General features: G+C 41.6%; 2 protein-coding genes across 9 annotated transcripts in view; one reads left to right on the top strand and one right to left on the bottom strand.

Annotated features, from left to right (window-relative positions):
* Positions 1–14,416, bottom strand: part of LOC122987526 (tetratricopeptide repeat protein 24) — a 16,786-nt gene extending 2,370 nt beyond the window's left edge. For 2 of the 7 annotated variants that reach the window (XR_006404513.1, XR_006404512.1), the window contains exons 1-11: positions 12,642–12,740; positions 12,186–12,433; positions 11,771–12,064; positions 11,029–11,230; positions 10,737–10,943; positions 10,037–10,165; positions 9,106–9,242; positions 8,836–8,916; positions 6,546–6,601; positions 6,353–6,426; positions 6,151–6,227 (exon numbers count right to left, since the gene is read on the bottom strand). Coding sequence is in view for 5 of the 7 variants with exons in the window: in XM_044359433.1 (XP_044215368.1) it covers positions 6,151–6,232; positions 6,353–6,426; positions 6,546–6,601; positions 8,836–8,916; positions 9,106–9,242; positions 10,037–10,165; positions 10,737–10,943; positions 11,029–11,230; positions 11,771–12,064; positions 12,186–12,433; positions 12,642–12,684 (1,553 nt within the window). In the remaining 2 variants the exon portion in view is untranslated. Of the gene's footprint in view, positions 1–6,150; positions 6,233–6,352; positions 6,427–6,545; positions 6,602–8,835; positions 8,917–9,105; positions 9,243–10,036; positions 10,166–10,736; positions 10,944–11,028; positions 11,231–11,770; positions 12,065–12,185; positions 12,434–12,641; positions 12,741–14,132 lie in introns of those variants that run through there. The other 5 variants (XM_044359433.1, XM_044359436.1, XM_044359437.1 and 2 more) reach the window with 4 other exon arrangements.
* Positions 14,417–14,537: 121 nt separating this feature from the next.
* Positions 14,538–17,500, top strand: part of iqgap3 (IQ motif containing GTPase activating protein 3) — a 23,833-nt gene continuing 20,870 nt past the window's right edge. Inside the window, exons 1-5 of one of the 2 annotated variants that reach the window (XM_044359425.1) lie at positions 14,538–14,787; positions 16,231–16,318; positions 16,735–16,891; positions 17,215–17,292; positions 17,392–17,468. In XM_044359425.1, the coding sequence (XP_044215360.1) occupies positions 14,760–14,787; positions 16,231–16,318; positions 16,735–16,891; positions 17,215–17,292; positions 17,392–17,468 (428 nt within the window). In that variant the 5' untranslated portion in view covers positions 14,538–14,759. The remainder of the gene's footprint in view (positions 14,788–16,230; positions 16,319–16,734; positions 16,892–17,214; positions 17,293–17,391; positions 17,469–17,500) is intronic. The other variant, XM_044359424.1, reaches the window with a different exon arrangement.

Here is a 17,500-nt window from a genome sequence, read left to right as displayed (position 1 = left end):
ACTGAGGCTACAGTTAGAAACAATGTACTGATATTCATACAAACTGAGGCTACAGTTAGACACAATGTACTGATATTTATACAAACTGAGGCTACAGTTAGAAACAATGTACTGATATTTATACAAACTGAGGCTACAGTTAGAAACAATGTACTGATATTCATACAAACTGAGGCTACAGTTAGAAACAATGTACTGATATTTATACAAACTGAGGCTACAGTTAGCTGTGTACTAATATTCATACAAACTGAGGCTACAGTTAGAAACAATGTACTGATATTTATACAAACTGAGGCTACAGTTAGCTGTGTTGTGATATTCATACAAACTGAGGCTACAGTTAGCTGTGTACTGATATTCATACAAACTGAGGCTACAGTTAGCTGTGTTGTGATATTCATACTAACTGAGGCCACAGTTAGAAACAATGTACTGATATTCATACAAACTGAGGCTACAGTTAGAAGCAATGTACTGATATTCATACAAATTGAGGATACAGTTAGCTGTGTTGTGATATTCATACTAACTGAGGCTACAGTTAGAAGCAATGTACTGATATTCATACAAATTGAGGATACAGTTAGCTGTGTTGTGATATTTATACAAACTGAGGCTCTAATTAGTGTAGCCCAAAACTACAGAAGAAGCATATCTGAATGGTGTTTTGGTCCAACAAAAACAATCCGATAATTTCCTGCAAGTAAGACACAGTACACAGTGGCATTGTCTTTTGCGAGGCAGAATATATGGTATTAGTGGCAACCATGCAGGAGAGACTGTAACTTGTGCCAGCCTGTATAAATCTTTGAGGATAACCAAAGTGGAATTTGTGGCTGTATGTACTCATTTTATAGAATATAGCTGTTACTAATTCTAATGCTGTTTCTAATGCTAATGTATGTACTACTACTACTACTAGTATAGTAGTAGTATTAATGTAATTACTGCTGTATTTTAGCTACTTAAGCTACTACTGGTTCAAGTACTCAACTTTCAGACTACTAGTAATATTACTTTACTAGTAGTAATAACTACAAATTTAATTATACAATTCTCATATTTTATGTTAATTTAATTTCAATTAATTTAAATATCTTCCTTTTTGCATGAAGTAAGCACAAAGATCTTTAGAATATGAGCCTTTTTAGATACATTAGAAAAGACAGAACAATGGTTATAAAATGTATATTAATACATGCAAGCATGGCAGTCATGATATTATCAGTAAAAATTTGTAATATTAATTTAGAAGTTAGGATATTAAAACATATTAAAATATTTTACTTTTGGATGCAATAATATTTTTGTGAAACAGGAGTTCAGCAATGCAATGATAAAATTTCCACACTGAATCAAAGAGGTGAGGGAGGAACACACCTTTCCTGACTTTTGCGGTCCCCATCTTACCTATGCCCATCCCCCACCCGCCCCGGTCACACGGTTTGAGCTGCTGACAGTCAGTAGGAACAGGCGCAGCAGCACAGACAGCAGCAGCACAGACACACAGAGACAACGGATGGCTGATGGCCGAAGAGAGGAGAACTAATGGAAACTAAGTAAGTACATGAAACTTTTAGTTATTATTAATTAGGCTAAGCTCTGTAGCTAATGAGTTTGCAGCCAAAAGGTAATTTTTTGTTAGTTTGCTAAATATAATTCTGTCAGTAAAATTTTGAGCTGATATTTTAGGTTTTTTCAGGTTATTGACTGGTTACTATCTTTTTGCCACTTATTTTTACTTGGCTGGCCTCAGATACTGTATTACTGTAATATTCAGCAGTGTGGAAGGACAGTGAGGCTGAGGAGAGGAAAGAGGAATGTTTAATGAACATTTTCACCTGTTACAGCCATCAGTAGCTAGAGTTAGCTTCCAATGTTGAGTAATTTACTAGAGTAAGTTCTTAATTTAACTACAGGCCTAAAGGCTTTATACACCTAAACAAGCAGCAATTGTACTGTAGTTAGAAAATGTTATTTTAATTGTATTTAACCTCCTGCAGACAGAGTGCACAATCCACCAGGCTGAAGGCACGCTTACAAACACTCAGGGAGCATCATGATAAATGCTTATGCAAGTACATGGAGTACATAAATCACCAAACACAGGTAATGCTTTCAAATTTGATACAATATATACAATATCAAAGTTTAGATAATTTAAACATCATAATAAACATCATAATATGTACTGAAGATCATTCTGGTAGTTTAGTATGATTTTTTCTTTCTTTTTGTCTACTTAGTTCATGATTGAGATTATAACAAAACTGGAAAAGAATGTAGCTGTCCAAATAATGTTTGGAGGTATATATTGACACTGCTAATTATTGCTAACTACAAGAAACTGCATGAATAGTACATATGCTGTGACTTGATAGATGTAATCCCTATATTTTAATGGCAGAGACTCTGATCTTTCTCTTAAATGTGGCCTCTTACATTTTTTAGTTTTTAATTTAATAAAAGATGTGTTTAGGAGTACAGTGCTCTGGCTCTTCAGCTATAGCTTTATACAATAAATGTGTCTGTTACAGCCCTCAAGAAGACTGGAAAAAGGGGGGAATACCTCATCACCACCAGAAGTTTCATCTGAGCTACACACAGCTTCCAAGAGTTTGGTAAGTGTCAAACAAGTGCTGATTTAGGTTGTCCCATATGACAGGCCTCCTAACAGTTTACTTCACACTGGCTTTTATGCCTGTTTTGTTATAGATTAATATAAATCTCTTTTCCTAAATTCTATATACCTTCCTTCCTAAAAACGTTTGATGGAAGCACACCGTGCTTAAATTCTGTGAGTAATACAGCAAATTCAGTTCAATATTATAACTTTAATTTTTCTATGAAACAAAATAAAAATTTACATTAAAAACTAAATTAAAGTTAAATCATCAACTTAAGTTGTTTGGGCAATTATCAGTGCAGCAATTGCAGTAGCACATAAAAATGATCTTTAATTCATTTTTACTAGCACGTTAGTAGTGATGGCTTAGATAAGTTAATATATTGTGTGATAGCATGTTGATTGTTTGCAGGTGCACAGACCACAAACTGTTTCTTCAACACTGCCACATTTTGATCTTCACATGAAATGGGGAAAATGTTGTGACAGTGCTGATTTTAACAAGGGAGAAGAGTTTTCTGACTCTGATCTACTTTGAATATTTAATTAGCTCACTGTGATAGTTGCCTCCTTTGTGCACCTTCTCATGCTCTGCTTGATGCTAGCAGACCAGTTCACAGTTAATAGACAAGGATTAGAGAGAGCTGAGGGGGAGAGGAGAGCCAGAATGATCGATACAGTTTTAAATGTTGACAAACTATATCCAATGTTAAGTAGCAATAAAGTAAAGCCATCTGTGCTTTTATGTGTGACACAATATATGTGTCTTTCTTTTCTTAAACAATCACATGTATGCAATGCATTCTAAGATGCTGAATTGGGTTGCATGGCCTGACAAGTTTGCTGTACCACATATACCATACATAACAACACCATATGTTCTTCAGGAACCTCATGTTCTGGAGAAATGATAATAAGTATTGTTTGTCTATGTTGTTTAGCCTGCAGGAGGTCCAAACCAGGAGGAGGAGACTTCATCACTATCATCATTTATATCATCAGTAGTAACACTATCATCACTATCATCACTACCATCATCATCATCAGCATCAGAGGTTTCATCTGAGGTACTTGCAATTTCCTAGAGTTTGGTGTCAGACACCTGTTCACCCTGTTATTGTTACTAGCCAGTTAAAATGCAAATATCCTTCCAGGTAATTAGAAAATTACTGTAGTGAGTGTGCAGCTTCTTGTATTTTTCTTTTACAGCTCACCTTAGAATACCTTGAACGGACGTCCAAGGTGTCTGATGGATCAGAGGCGACTGAAAATCAGACCTGCGCTATAGAAGTGGTAGTTGGTAAGTATAAAGCCTGCTGCACCTCCAGATGTGTCAGGCATTTTGGATAAAAGCATCTGCTGATTGTATGAATGTAATTGTAAGAAAGCAATAAGTTTATGTTTTTAAGTGCTTTAGATGGCTTTGATTCAAACAGTGAAGGTGTGTTGCCAGTTAGCTGTTAATTTATTGTATTAATGTTTTAACAGGATCCTCAAGATCTAAGAGAAGATGGCGAGCTGAGTCTAACAGCGGTGACCCTAAAACAGGTATGTGTCAAACTAAATGCAGTGAAATATGTTCACATTAGTTTAACCTCATTTTTTAAAAATGTTGTCAATACTCTAAACATATAAATTGTTTGCTTTAATTTTATAAATATGTAATTAGTTTGTATGATTGTCATACTCAATGACGATACACCACCAGCCTTCATACTGGAACAAATAAACATACAGAGGCTAATAAGTAAAACTTTTTACTTCATATAACTGTGTAAATGGGTTGGGTTGTTTGAATTTATATAAATGGTTATTACTTTCAAACATCCATTTATTGCTTCAGAAAGTACGTCTCTCAGGAACATGATATATGAAAGTCACCGCATGCTAACGTCACACTTGGAAGTTATTAATGTTTACAAAACTGTTCATCTATAAAGCATTTTGGCTTTCAAAATGCTTTATGGCTTTCATTCAAACAGTTAAGATGTGTTGTCTGTTAGATGTCAATTTATTTTATTAATATATTCATCATTCATGATTTTAACAGGATCCTCAAGACTGAAGAGGAGACAGAAAACTGCTGAGTCTGACAGCGACGACCCTAAAACAGGTATTTCACACACTAAATGCACTCTGGGCATTTGTTAGTTACCTGTCTTTACAACGCAGTTTAATTTGTCACACACGCTTAAAATAAGCTACTCAGTCTCAACTTTAATTGAACAAAGGTGTGTTTATTTTCCTGTTAGACACTGAACAGCTGACCTTGTAAACAGGATTTCCACAGCTGAATATATCAAATTCAAACAACTCCAAGATTCTCCCAACCTTAAGAGCTGCACAGTCTGTTCATAGATCACTGGTCTACCCCCCTGATTGTTTTTCATTTTCTGTCTTCTTCCTTAGAAACCTCAAAAAGGAGGGGCTGGTCACCTGAAGAGGTACAGGCTGTGGAAAAGACACTAATGGCCTTCATAGGAGCTGGTACAGTACCAGGAATGTTGGATTGTGTTGCCTGCATTACAGCTTCACCAAAAGCACTTAAAAAACGAAGCTGGATGGCGGTAAAGTACTATGTTAAAACCCGTATCACTGAGATTCAGCATGAAAGTGCAAGAAAAATTAACTGAGAAGACTGCAGTTCTTTCACGTTCTTAAATGTGTGGATACATGTGTTTCTTTCTGCACTTGTTCCAGTACAAAAGCAGTCCACTGATACACCAGATTATGCTGTTTCGCCAAATATGTGTAATGGATCTCCGACAGACTTCATGGATCTAAATCACTGCTTTAATGAGCGAATCATTGATCATGTGGACCCCTACTGGCATGGAGAGAAATATAGAGAAACAGAGTTTTTGTTGTGCTTGTTTGAGTTCCAAAGTTGTACTTCTCGTGACATAAACTTAAAATGGCGGCAGAGTGAGGCTTGTAGGATGTAACGGGGTGGATGTTTTAAATGAATTCAAAGGCCATTTTGAATAAAAGGTTTTTGTAAATTTGAGCATAATTTGTCTTTCCCTTTTGTACAGTAGGCCTTGTTTTCCTCTGAGCAACAGCATTTTAGAAACTCAGTCTGGTTTTTTCTTCTTTATGTAATCTAATATTAAGGTTTCAGCCCAAGATTAGTTAATTAAATGCTTGTCATGAACTGTGCTGTGTTTAACAGTGGTGTTGATTGTATATTAATAGACATAACATGATGTCCCCATGGGAGGTAAATTCCTGACTTAACATGATGAGTCCCCTGAAGGGTCAAAATTCAGGTTTAAAATTTTTTTGAGAGTTATTGAAGTTTCAAGTGATTTTCATGTTCAGAAAAATTTATGATGATTTTAGCAGTTAAAATTATGTTTCTAGACCCTTCAGAAAGGGTGGATCCCATCAGGCTGCTGCCAGTCATTGGTCCCCGGCATGTGATAAAAACCCGTATGTGTGTGTGTGTGTGTGTGTGTGTGTGTCTGTGTGTGTGTGTGTGTGTGTGTCTGTGTGTGTGTGTGTGTGTGTGTGTGTGTTACCTGTGCAGTTCAGGTGCTGTGTACTCTGGTCCTTCAGTGGCTCCGCCCCCTGCTGACCCACAATGCTCCGCTGCTTCCTGTTCTGTTCACACACTGACTGTTAGTGTTTCACACCCCAAACATCTGTTACCATGGCAACACAACATCTGGTTGTTGTTTTAGTTTCTTATTAACATAAACAGCACCATGTTGTGTAACTCACCTGGCTCCTCCCCCCTCCTCCTGTCTGGTTGCTGATTGGACGCTCTACCTGGACTCTGTGTGATGTCAGACTTCCTGTGTGGAGGGCAGAGCAGAAACATGATTACTGATTAATAACAAAATCAATCAATTATCATCATAATGATCTGGCTCAGGTGAGTCTCATCTCAATGTCAGAGCTGATTGGCTGTTACCTGCCATGCTGTCTGACAGGTGGGCTGTGTGGGTGTGGCCTGAGTGGGCGTGGCCTCTGTGTGATTGAATAAAAAGGAACAGGTGATTAGTTAAAATAATGTGTTGGATGCAGGTGTGATGTGGTTGGATGCAGGTGTGATGTGGTTGGATGCAGGTGTGATGTGGTTGGATGCAGGTGTGATGTGGTGTTGTGGTTGGATGCAGGTGTGATGTGGATGGATGCAGGTGTGATGTGGTTGGATGCAGGTGTGATGTGTTTGGATGCAGGTGTGATGTGGTTGGATGCAGGTGTGATGTGGTTGGATGCAGGTGTGATGTGGTGTTGTGGTTGGATGCAGGTGTGATGTGAATGGATGCAGGTGTGATGTGAATAGATGCAGGTGTGATGTGGTGTTTTGGTTGGATGCAGGTGTGTTGTGGTTGGATGCAGGTGTGATGTGGTGTTTTGGTTGGATGCAGGTGTGTTGTGGTTGGATGCAGGTGTGATGTGGTGTTGTGGTTGGATGCAGGTGTGATGTGAATGGATGCAGGTGTGATGTGGTTGGATGCAGGTGTGATGTGGTTGGATGCAGGTGTGATGTGGTGTTGTGGTTGGATGCAGGTGTGATGTGAATGGATGCAGGTGTGATGTGAATGGATGCAGGTGTGATGTGGTGTTTTGGTTGGATGCAGGTGTGATGTGGTTGGATGCAGGTGTGATGTGGTGTTGTGGATGGATGCAGGTGTGATGTGGTTGGATGCAGGTGTGATGTGGTGTTGTGGATGGATGCAGGTGTGATGTGGTTGGGTGCAGGTGTGATGTGGTGTTGTGGTTGGATGCAGGTGTGATGTGGTTGGGTGCAGGTGTGTTGTGGTGTTGTGGTTGGATGCAGGTGTGATGTGGTGTTGTGGTTGGATGCAGGTGTGATGTGGATGGATGCAGGTGTGATGTGGTTGGATGCAGGTGTGATGTGTTTGGATGCAGGTGTGATGTGTTTGGATGCAGGTGTGATGTGGTTGGATGCAGGTGTGATGTGGTTGGATGCAGGTGTGATGTGGTTGGATGCAGGTGTGATGTGGTTGGATGCAGGTGTGATGTGTTTGGATGCAGGTGTGATGTGGTTGGATGCAGGTGTGATGTGGTGTTGTGGATGGATGCAGGTGTGATGTGGTTGGGTGCAGGTGTGATGTGGTTGGATGCAGGTGTGATGTGGTGTTGTGGTTGGATGCAGGTGTGATGTGGTTGGATGCAGGTGTGATGTGGTGTTGTGGTTGGATGCAGGTGTGATGTGGTGTTGTGGTTGGATGCAGGTGTGATGTGGTGTTGTGGTTGGATGCAGGTGTGATGTGGTTGGATGCAGGTGTGATGTGGTGTTGTGGTTGGATGCAGGTGTGATGTGGTGTTGTGGTTGGATGCAGGTGTGATGTGGTTGGATGCAGGTGTGATGTGGTGTTGTGGTTGGATGCAGGTGTGATGTGAATGGATGCAGGTGTGATGTGAATAGATGCAGGTGTGTTGTGGTTGGATGCAGGTGTGATGTGGTTGGATGCAGGTGTGATGTGGTTGGATGCAGGTGTGATGTGGTGTTGTGGTTGGATGCAGGTGTGATGTGAATGGATGCAGGTGTGATGTGGTTGGATGCAGGTGTGATGTGGTTGGATGCAGGTGTGATGTGGTTGGATGCGGGTGTGATGTGGTTGGATGCGGGTGTGATGTGGTTGGATGCAGGTGTGATGTGGTTGGATGCAGGTGTGATGTGAATGGATGCAGGTGTGATGTGGTGTTGTGGTTGGATGCAGGTGTGATGTGGTTGGATGCGGGTGTGATGTGGTTGGATGCGGGTGTGATGTGGTTGGATGCAGGTGTGATGTGGTTGGATGCAGGTGTGATGTGAATGGATGCAGGTGTGATGTGGTGTTGTGGTTGGATGCAGGTGTGATGTGGTTGGATGCAGGTGTGATGTGGTGTTGTGGTTGGATGCAGGTGTGATGTGGTGTTGTGGTTGGATGCAGGTGTGATGTTGTTGGATGCAGGTGTGATGTGGTGTTGTGGTTGGATGCAGGTGTGATGTGGTTGGATGCAGGTGTGATGTGGTTGGATGCAGGTGTGATGTGGTGTTGTGGTTGGATGCAGGTGTGATGTGGTTGGATGCAGGTGTGATGTGGTTGGATGCAGGTGTGATGTGGTTGGATGCAGGTGTGATGTGGTGTTGTGGTTGGATGCAGGTGTGATGTGGTGTTGTGGTTGGATGCAGGTGTGATGTGAATGGATGCAGGTGTGATGTGGTGTTGTGGGTCATGTGATCAGACCTGCAGACTGACAGTCAGACTCTGGTGCAGAGCTGCAGTCAGACGCTCCACCAGACGATCCCGAACAGAACCAGAACTCTCCTGAAACGTTAGTTAGAGTGATGTTAGCGGAGGTTTGACATCTGATCGGGTTTAGTGGAAATAAACACTGTGAATAATAATAATGTTAATAATCGTTTCCTCTGCAGGAGAACTGTGTGAGCACAACAAGCCTGATCAAAAAACAAATAAACAAACCCAGATGAATCAGACAGTGAGCTGAGTTGTTACCTTGCAGTGAGACAGAGCAGTCAGAGCCTGCTTATAGAGCTGAATAGCTTTCTGCTGCTTCCTCTGCTTCAGGTAACAGTCTGCTAACGACTCACACACCTGCACCTGAGCGCTGTGGTCGTCTGCAGAGACACAGACTGAGTGAACACAAATCAAACTGACAGTTACAGTTACAGTTGTACCGTCGTTCACCTCCTGCTGAATATTTCAGTGTTTTTGCTTTTAATGTCACAGTGAATCATCTTCCTGTCTGTCTGATGAAAACTGTGACCTGTGCTGTTGGTGTCCTGGAGTTCCAGCAGCTGTGGATCAATAATCATTATTAAACATTAACAAACAGTCAGTATTTGTGTTATTCAATCAAAGGATCATTCTTTAGAAATCATTCCTCCTGACTACTGGACTCTCAGACAGACTTGATTGTGACTGAAATGTTTTGCTTTCTTTTTTCTTTTAGTTATTATAAATAAGCGTATCTGTACATATGTTCTTATAATTGTAGTTTAACATACTGCTATATCTAGAGCTGTGGTTCCCTTAAAATAAAGCGGTCTACATCGGACCCCTCGTCACAACGTCTACCAGTTATTTTGTTTTATTTGAATAACTTGAGAAGATAAAACACAGTTTTCATGATAAATAAAGTAAAAAATGGAGGAAAGCTTGAAAAAAAAGAAAATTGTGTGACAGAAATGTTTTTTTCTGTTGTCCTGTCCCATCATCTCATGACCCCTTAGATTAACCCGCGACCCTTTGTGGGGTCCTGACCCTCACGTTGGAAACCACTGATCTAGGGAATGACAATATTTCAGTTACTGCAGTTGTCCAGAGGCGGGTTTTTGTTTGTTATTTATTATTGTTGCGATTAGATTTATTCTGTCAGTGAAACAGCAGAACAGGTGGAGGTGTGATGATGATGATGATCAGGTACCGGTGTCTCTGAAGCCCTGCAGAGCGTGGATGAAGCTCTCTGCTGCCTCCTCCTCCTCACCCAGCTGACTGCAGGCAAACGCCAAGTTACTGAAACACCGAGCCTGGTCGCCACGGCAACCCAGAGAGCCTACATACACCACACACACACACACACACACACACACACACACACACACACACACACACACACACACACAAACACACACACACACACACACACACAAACACACACACACACACACACAAACACACACACACACACACACACACCACCTGACTGATAAATATCTGGTTCTTTTCCGGGTATTTTTGGCAAACTGCAGATTCTGCTTTTGTTTGCATGCTACATGCTATATGCTACATGCTACATGCTATATGCTACATGTTATATGCTATATGGTACATGCTACATGCTATATGTCACATGCTACATGCTACATGTTATATGCTACATGCTATATGTCACATGCTACATGCTACATGTTATATGCTACATGCTATATGTCACATGCTATATGCTACATGCTATATGCTACATGCTACATGTTATATGCTACATGCTATATGCTACATTTCTGGAATGCAGCCTGAATATCTGAACACACACAGCTACGGCTTCCTCCTCTGTCGACCTGCAGCTGAGCAGTGTTCTGATTGGCGGAGTAGGACAGTGTGATTGATCATGTGATTGATCTCACCGTAGAGTCCGGCAGCTAGCCTGTGGTAGCTCGCCGCAGCAGTGAAGCGGCCCACAGAGTTGAGGGCGGCCCCCAGGTTGTGCAGCACGTTGGCCAGCAGTGGGGGCCGCTGAGAGGCGGGGCCCAGAGCCTGCTGGAAACACGCCACCGCCTCCTTGAAGCACCTGAGCCGGCAGTAAGACACGCCCACTGACAGGTACAGCTCACCTGCACGGCAGCAGAGTGAGTCATCAATCAATCAATCAATCAATCAGTCAATCAATCAGGTTATTGGTTCATTAAAGGTGATTACCCAAAGTCCTTGGATCAGTGACGCTGTCCGTCAAAGTCAGACACTCTGTCAGCACGCCAATGATGTCACCCTGGCTGAACTGATCTGATTGGATCATGTGTCTTCCTGCCTCTTTGAGGGCGCTGGCTGCAGAATCCAACATGGCTGCCACTCTGTAGCTCTCAGCCGCCCGCAGGAAACCCTGAACCGCCAGAGACCAGTCCTACACACACACGCACGCACGCACACACACGCACACACACACACACACACACGCACGCACACACACACACACACACACACACACACACACACACAAACACACACACACACACAAACACGTTGTTTAATTTGTAACACTGGTTGCTAAGGTGGTTGCTAAGGTGTTTCCATGTGTTGTTCAGCTCCAACATGTACGGATGGATTTGAGAAGTTGACATTTGGAGTAAAGAAGGAGAAAAAGAAGTGAAATCCTGCTACTATAGTTTGTTTACGTAGCCTCCGGAGCCGGAGGAAGCTTCCTGAAGCTGACCAATCAGAACAGAGTGGGCTCATCAGGAGGCGGGGCCTTAAAGAGACAGGAGCTAAAACGGCCTGTTTCAGACAGAGGCTGAACTGAGGGGCTGCATAAAGGACCAGTAGAAGATCAATAAGGAGTTTTTAACTGGAAACCAGTAAAGATATTCCAGTGTTTCCTCCACGATATACAAACAACCACACAGACAGACACCTGGCACATTCAGAGTCAGTTTCAGGTTCTGACCTGGTCTCGGCTGTAGCAGCGGCTCATCTCCATGCAGGCGTCTCCTTCGCTGCCTCCGTCTCCCTGCGACCTGTACAGCTGAGCAGCCTGCAGGAAACAGGCGGCAGCCTCTCGGCTCTGCCCCAGTGCATTGTGGGCCAAGGCCAGGTTGAACTGGAGGTCCGGGAGGCGCTGGGCCTTCGGACCGGGCTGAGCTCTCCGTAGGAAGTCCAGACCCTTCTGAGGTCTGCCCGCCTCCACGTAGGCTGCACCCAGATTAAAGGAGCAGACCGCCAGGACCCGAGAGTCCTGCAGCTGACATCAGAGCAGAGCATGATGGGAAATGAATGACATAATGACATGTATGTTGTTGTTTCTGATTGGTTCCCTGCAGCATCAACTTGATCTCTTTGACCTTTGACCTCAGGTGTCTCACCTCCTCTGCAGCCTTCAGAGCGTCCTTGAAGCAGCTCAGAGCGTCTTCTGTCCGTCCCTCCTGCAGAGCTCGGTGTCCCCGACACGTTAACTCCTCGATGTCTGCCGTCTGATCCTCAGAGACATCCGCAGCCTTCCTCCTCCCCTCCCTCCTCTTCCTCCTCTTCCTCCTCACCTGCTCCTCCTCACCTGCAGGGCTCGCATCAGACGCCATGTTGGACCTGCAGGACGACTCAACCTGGACGCCGTCTGAAGAGACAGAGATGATAAAAAGACCTGTCGTTAACAATCAATCAATAGATTGTTTTGATTGATTAGTGATTTATTTCTTGAAATGTTAAATATAAAGATAAAACTTTGGTGTCCAGAGTCGAGTCTGACCAACAGTAAACTTTAAATAGTTAAATCCAACTATTTCAGATGTTTATATCATGAAATATAAAGATGATACACTGACAAAACAACAGTTCAGTATTATTCAATCTGCTGATGAAGACCATGTGAGATGAAGAGCCGCTACTAAATGGCCCAGTGAAGGTCAGGAAGAAGTGAAGTGATGCTCTGCAGGAGACCAACGTCTCAGTTAGTGGAGCTAAAGTTTGAGTTAACAGCTCCCTCTGCTGGAGACACGAACACATGACCAGTTTAGAAAAACATGTTGACATATTCATGTGCAGGAGATGAAGAAGAACTCAGATCCTTTACTGCAGTAAAAGTACCAACACAGCAAAGTAAAAATACTCCGTTACAAGTAAAAGTCCTGCATGAAAAATCCTCCTGTAGTAAAAGTACATAAATATTATGAGCTTGATGTAGTTAAAGTATTGCAGTAAAAGTACATAAGTATTATGAGCTTGATGTAGTTAAAGTATTGCAGTAAAAGTACATAAGTATTATGAGCTTGATGTAGTTAAAGTATTGCAGTAAAAGTACATAAGTATTATGAGCTTGATGTAGTTAAAGTATTGCAGTAAAAGTACATAAGTATTATGAGCTTGATGTAGTTAAAGTATTGCAGTAAAAGTACATAAGTATTATGAGCTTGATGTAGTTAAAGTATTGCAGTAAAAGTAGTGGTTTGGTCCCTCTGACTGATATATTATTATATATGACATCATTAGATTATTAATAGTGAAGCATCAGTGTTAGAGCAGCATGTTACTGTTGTAGCTGCTGGAGGTGGAGCTAGTTTACACTACTTTATATACAGTTAGCTAGTTTAGTCCAGTGGTTCCCAACCTAGGGGTCGGGCCCCTCCAAAGGGTCAGCAGATAAATCTGAGGGGTGGTGAGATGATTAATGGGAGAGGAAAGAAGAAAAAACAAAGTTCTGATACACAAATCTGTTTTCAGTTTTTGGACTTTTTCTCTAATCTTTGATTTTTGTTGAAATATTGGATCATTTGAACATTTATTGAAATGAAAGCATGTGAGAAGTTTAGAGGGAAAAATCACTATTTGGTGGAGCTGTTAACAACTCATAGACATGTGAAATGTGACCCCGACTACACACTGCTTTTTGTAAGACGTCAAAAGACAAAAAGGTTGGAAACCACTGGTTTCATCTTTAACAATGTGTTGTATTTTAAAAGCTTGTTATATTATCCATTGTGTCAAATCTTCATCTGAAAAGTAACTAAAGCTGTCAAATAAATGTAGTGGAGTAGAAAGTACAATATTTCCCTCTGAAATGTAGAAAGTAGCATCACATGGAAATACTCAAGTAAAGTACAAGTACCTCAGAACTGTACTTAAATACAGTACTTGAGTAAATGTATTTAGTTACTTTCCACCACTGCTGATATTATCTTTACATAAAGCTATTTTAAAGCTATTTTTAATTTTAAAACGACTAGTACTACTAATACTTAAATTACTACAGCTGCTGTGGTTACTAGTGTAACTAGCTGCTAACCTGCTGCTAGCTAAAAGTGAACACAAACACTCACCGTTTCCAGGTGAAGATGATGATGATGATGATGATGAAGACACGCTGTTAAATGTTAACCTAACTGACAGGTAACCTGAATGTGTAACTAACTGTTCTCTGTCTCTTATAAAGTAAAATTCTTTTGACTTTAATGAGTGAAGCGGCTAAAAGTGCTACTGGCTAAAGTTGTTTGACTCCGTTGCTATGGTAACGTGGGAGAGATCGCGAGGAGTTTAAACAGTATTAAATTCAGACTGAACGACAAACTAATTTAAGGTGATTAAGTTTAACATTTTGTGTTTTCTGAAGCAGTTCTTTCACACAAAACGTTATCTTTGACGTTTATTTTACTGTAATAGGAAACTACATAGACCACAATCCAACGCGCCGAAGTATCAGCCAATAGGAGAGGCTTCTGATCGTTAGACCAATCAGAGAGCGGCGGGAGCTTTCAAACTTCAAACAGGAAACAGCCCATAGCAGCAGTTTGTGTCGATGGGATTCAGACCGAGACGCGACTTTCTTTTACAACTTTTTACGGTCTGAATTTAAACTTTTTGAACTTTTTTCTGGAAGTTTTATTCACCGAGAGCAGAAACAGAAAGTTAACCGGCGGGAAGACGCAGAGACGGAGCGAACAGCCAACATGGCGGATTCAGCTGCTCAGAGTCGATGTGAGTCAAACTGAAGTTTCTGATCTTCTTCACTTTTATAAAAATATTTCTCTGATTTAAACATGTTTTCATCTTTTCTCGTGATGTAAACGTGAAGCACTTTCTGTCTTTATCTCTTAACTGCTGCCTCTAAAAGGAAGAGTTAAGATGGTTTAATGAGGAGACAGTTGAACAAAAGTTTTCAATGTTTTTCTGTCAACTTATAAGATAAAAGGAACATCTGAGATACTTAAAATGTGAAGTTTTTAATGGAAGTTTAACAAAATCAGTTAATGGTCAGTTGTGTATTGTTAATGTATCAAAACACTTTAAACGATCACTTTTGATTGATTTTTTTTTTACATTTTAGTGCTAAAATATGACACTTTTATAGAAATATGACACTTTAAATAATAAATGTTACACTTTTTGTAAAAAAATATTACATTTTTAAAAATAGAAATATGACAGTGTTCAGGGCTGGATATTGGCATCGATCTCATTCTGTGTTGTATTTTCAGACTTTCTCAGACACTTGAAAAAAACATTTTTATGCCACAATTACAGAAGTTCTTCTCAAAAAAGTTTAAATATATTTTCCTGTTGTTAAACTCTGGACCAATACAGAAATCAAGGAAAATAAAATAAGTAATCAGGAGTTGTTGTTGTTCAGTTGTTGTTCAGTTGTTGTTCAGTTGTTGTTCAGTGAAACATGTCTGCAGCTGTCTGATACCTGTAGTTCAGTCAGTAATGATCAGTCCATTCATCTATTAGTTCATCAACAGAATATTAATCACAACTATTTTGATAATCAATTAATCGTTTAGGTCATTTGTCAGACAAAAATGCCCAAAATTTGATGTTTCCAGCTTCTCAAATATAAGAATCAGCAGCTTTTCTTCCGTTATATTAGACTGAATATTCTGTTGGTCCAAAAACGATGCTGCAGCGTTCTTAATGACATGTACCTGAATACCTGGAGGACTGTTTACTCCGACTGGAAGTGTGATCTGTCTCTCTCTGTGTGTGTGTGTGTGTGTGTGTGTGTGTGTGTGTGTGTGTGTGTGTGTGTGTGTGTGTGTGTGTGTGTGTGTGTGTGTGTGTGTGTCTGTCTCTGTGTGTGTGTGTCTGTCTCTCTGTGTGTGTCTGTCTCTGTGTGTGTGTGTGCGTGCGTGTGTGTGTGTGTGTGATCTATCTGTGTGCGTGCGTGTGTGTGTGCGTGCGTGTGTGCGTGCGTGTGTGTGTGTGTGATCTATCTGTGTGCGTGCGTGTGTGCGTGCGTGCGTATGTGTGTGTGATCTATCTGTGTGTGTGTGTGTGTGCGTGTGTGCGTGTGTGTGTGTGTGTGTGTGTGTGTGATCTATCTGTGTGTGTGCGTGCGTGTGTGTGTGTGTGTGATCTATCTGTGTGTGTGTGTGTGTGTGTGTGTGTGTGTGTGTGCGTGCGTGTGTGTGTGTTGTACAGATGAGCGTCTGACAGCAGAGCAGATGGATGAGCAGAGGATCCAGAACGTGGCCTATCAGTATCTGTGCAGGTTGGAGGAGGCCAAGAGGTCAGTCAGAGTTTCACATCAGATCCACATTGAACTGGTTCATTATTTAACAAACATGTCAACAGTGTTGTTTTCTTTAAGCTCTTTTCCAAACTGAACAACAGGAACCAGCTTCTTCTCTTCATGTGTTCAGCACTTTAAAGGAGCAGTCTGTAGAGTTTAACAGCATCGATCAGAACAGACTCGGCAGAACTGGAATCAAATATTCATCAGTATATTTTAATTATTGTATAATCACCTGGAAATAATAATCGTTGTGTTTTCGTTACATTAGAATGAAGCTTTATATCTGCAGAAGGATCAGCTCCTCTTCTACCGAGCCGCCATGTTTGTACAGAAGCTCAGAACGGACAAACCAGACACTGGTCCTTTAGTTCGACCCGGCTATGACATCACAGCGTTGTTTTCCTCCTCAGGTGGATGGAGGCGTGTCTGGGGGAGGAGCTTCCTGCTCCCACTGAGCTGGAGGAGGCGCTGAGGAACGGAGTCATTCTGGCTAAACTGGGTCATCGATTCGCTCCCACCGTCGTCCCTCTGAAGAAGATCTTTGACCCGGACCAGCAGCGCTACCAGGTCACTGAGCCCAGTCTAAACCAACTGGTTTCAACTGGTTTAGACCAGGAGAAGCAGTTTGAGCCGCTGTAAACCAGGGGAACCAGTTTCAACTGGCTTAAACTGGTTTAAACCAGGGGAACCAGTTTCAACTGGTTTCAACCAGACTAAGCACTTTAACAAGTTAAAATGAGTGTAAATCAGTGTAAACCAGGAGAACCAGTGTAAACCAGGAGAACCAGTGTAAACCAGGAGAACCAGTGTAAACCAGTGATCAGTAATAATATCTGTAACAGAAAGTTAAACTGTCAATAATCACTAATCGGCTGTATTGATCTGATCAGGCCGTAGGTCTTCAGTTCCGTCACACTGACAACATCAACCACTGGAGGAACGCCATGACGACACTCGGACTGCCAGCGGTCAGTGATTACTGATAGATCAGAGTATTGATCAGCTGATCGGTGTGTGTTCAGAAACTAATCACATGTTGTTGTTGTTGTTGTTGTTGTTGTCGTCAGATCTTCCAACCTGAAACTACAGACGTCTACGACAAGAAGAACATGCCGAGAGCCGTTTACTGCATCCACGCACTCAGGTGTTCACCTGCCTGTCTCTCTCTCTGTCTAT

Source organism: Thunnus albacares, chromosome 8, assembly GCF_914725855.1.
Source record: "Thunnus albacares chromosome 8, fThuAlb1.1, whole genome shotgun sequence".
In the NCBI taxonomy this organism is placed as follows: Eukaryota; Metazoa; Chordata; class Actinopteri; order Scombriformes; family Scombridae; genus Thunnus; species Thunnus albacares.
The sequence above is the reverse complement of the archived record's forward strand: the minus strand, read 5'-3'. Positions and strand labels throughout refer to the sequence as shown.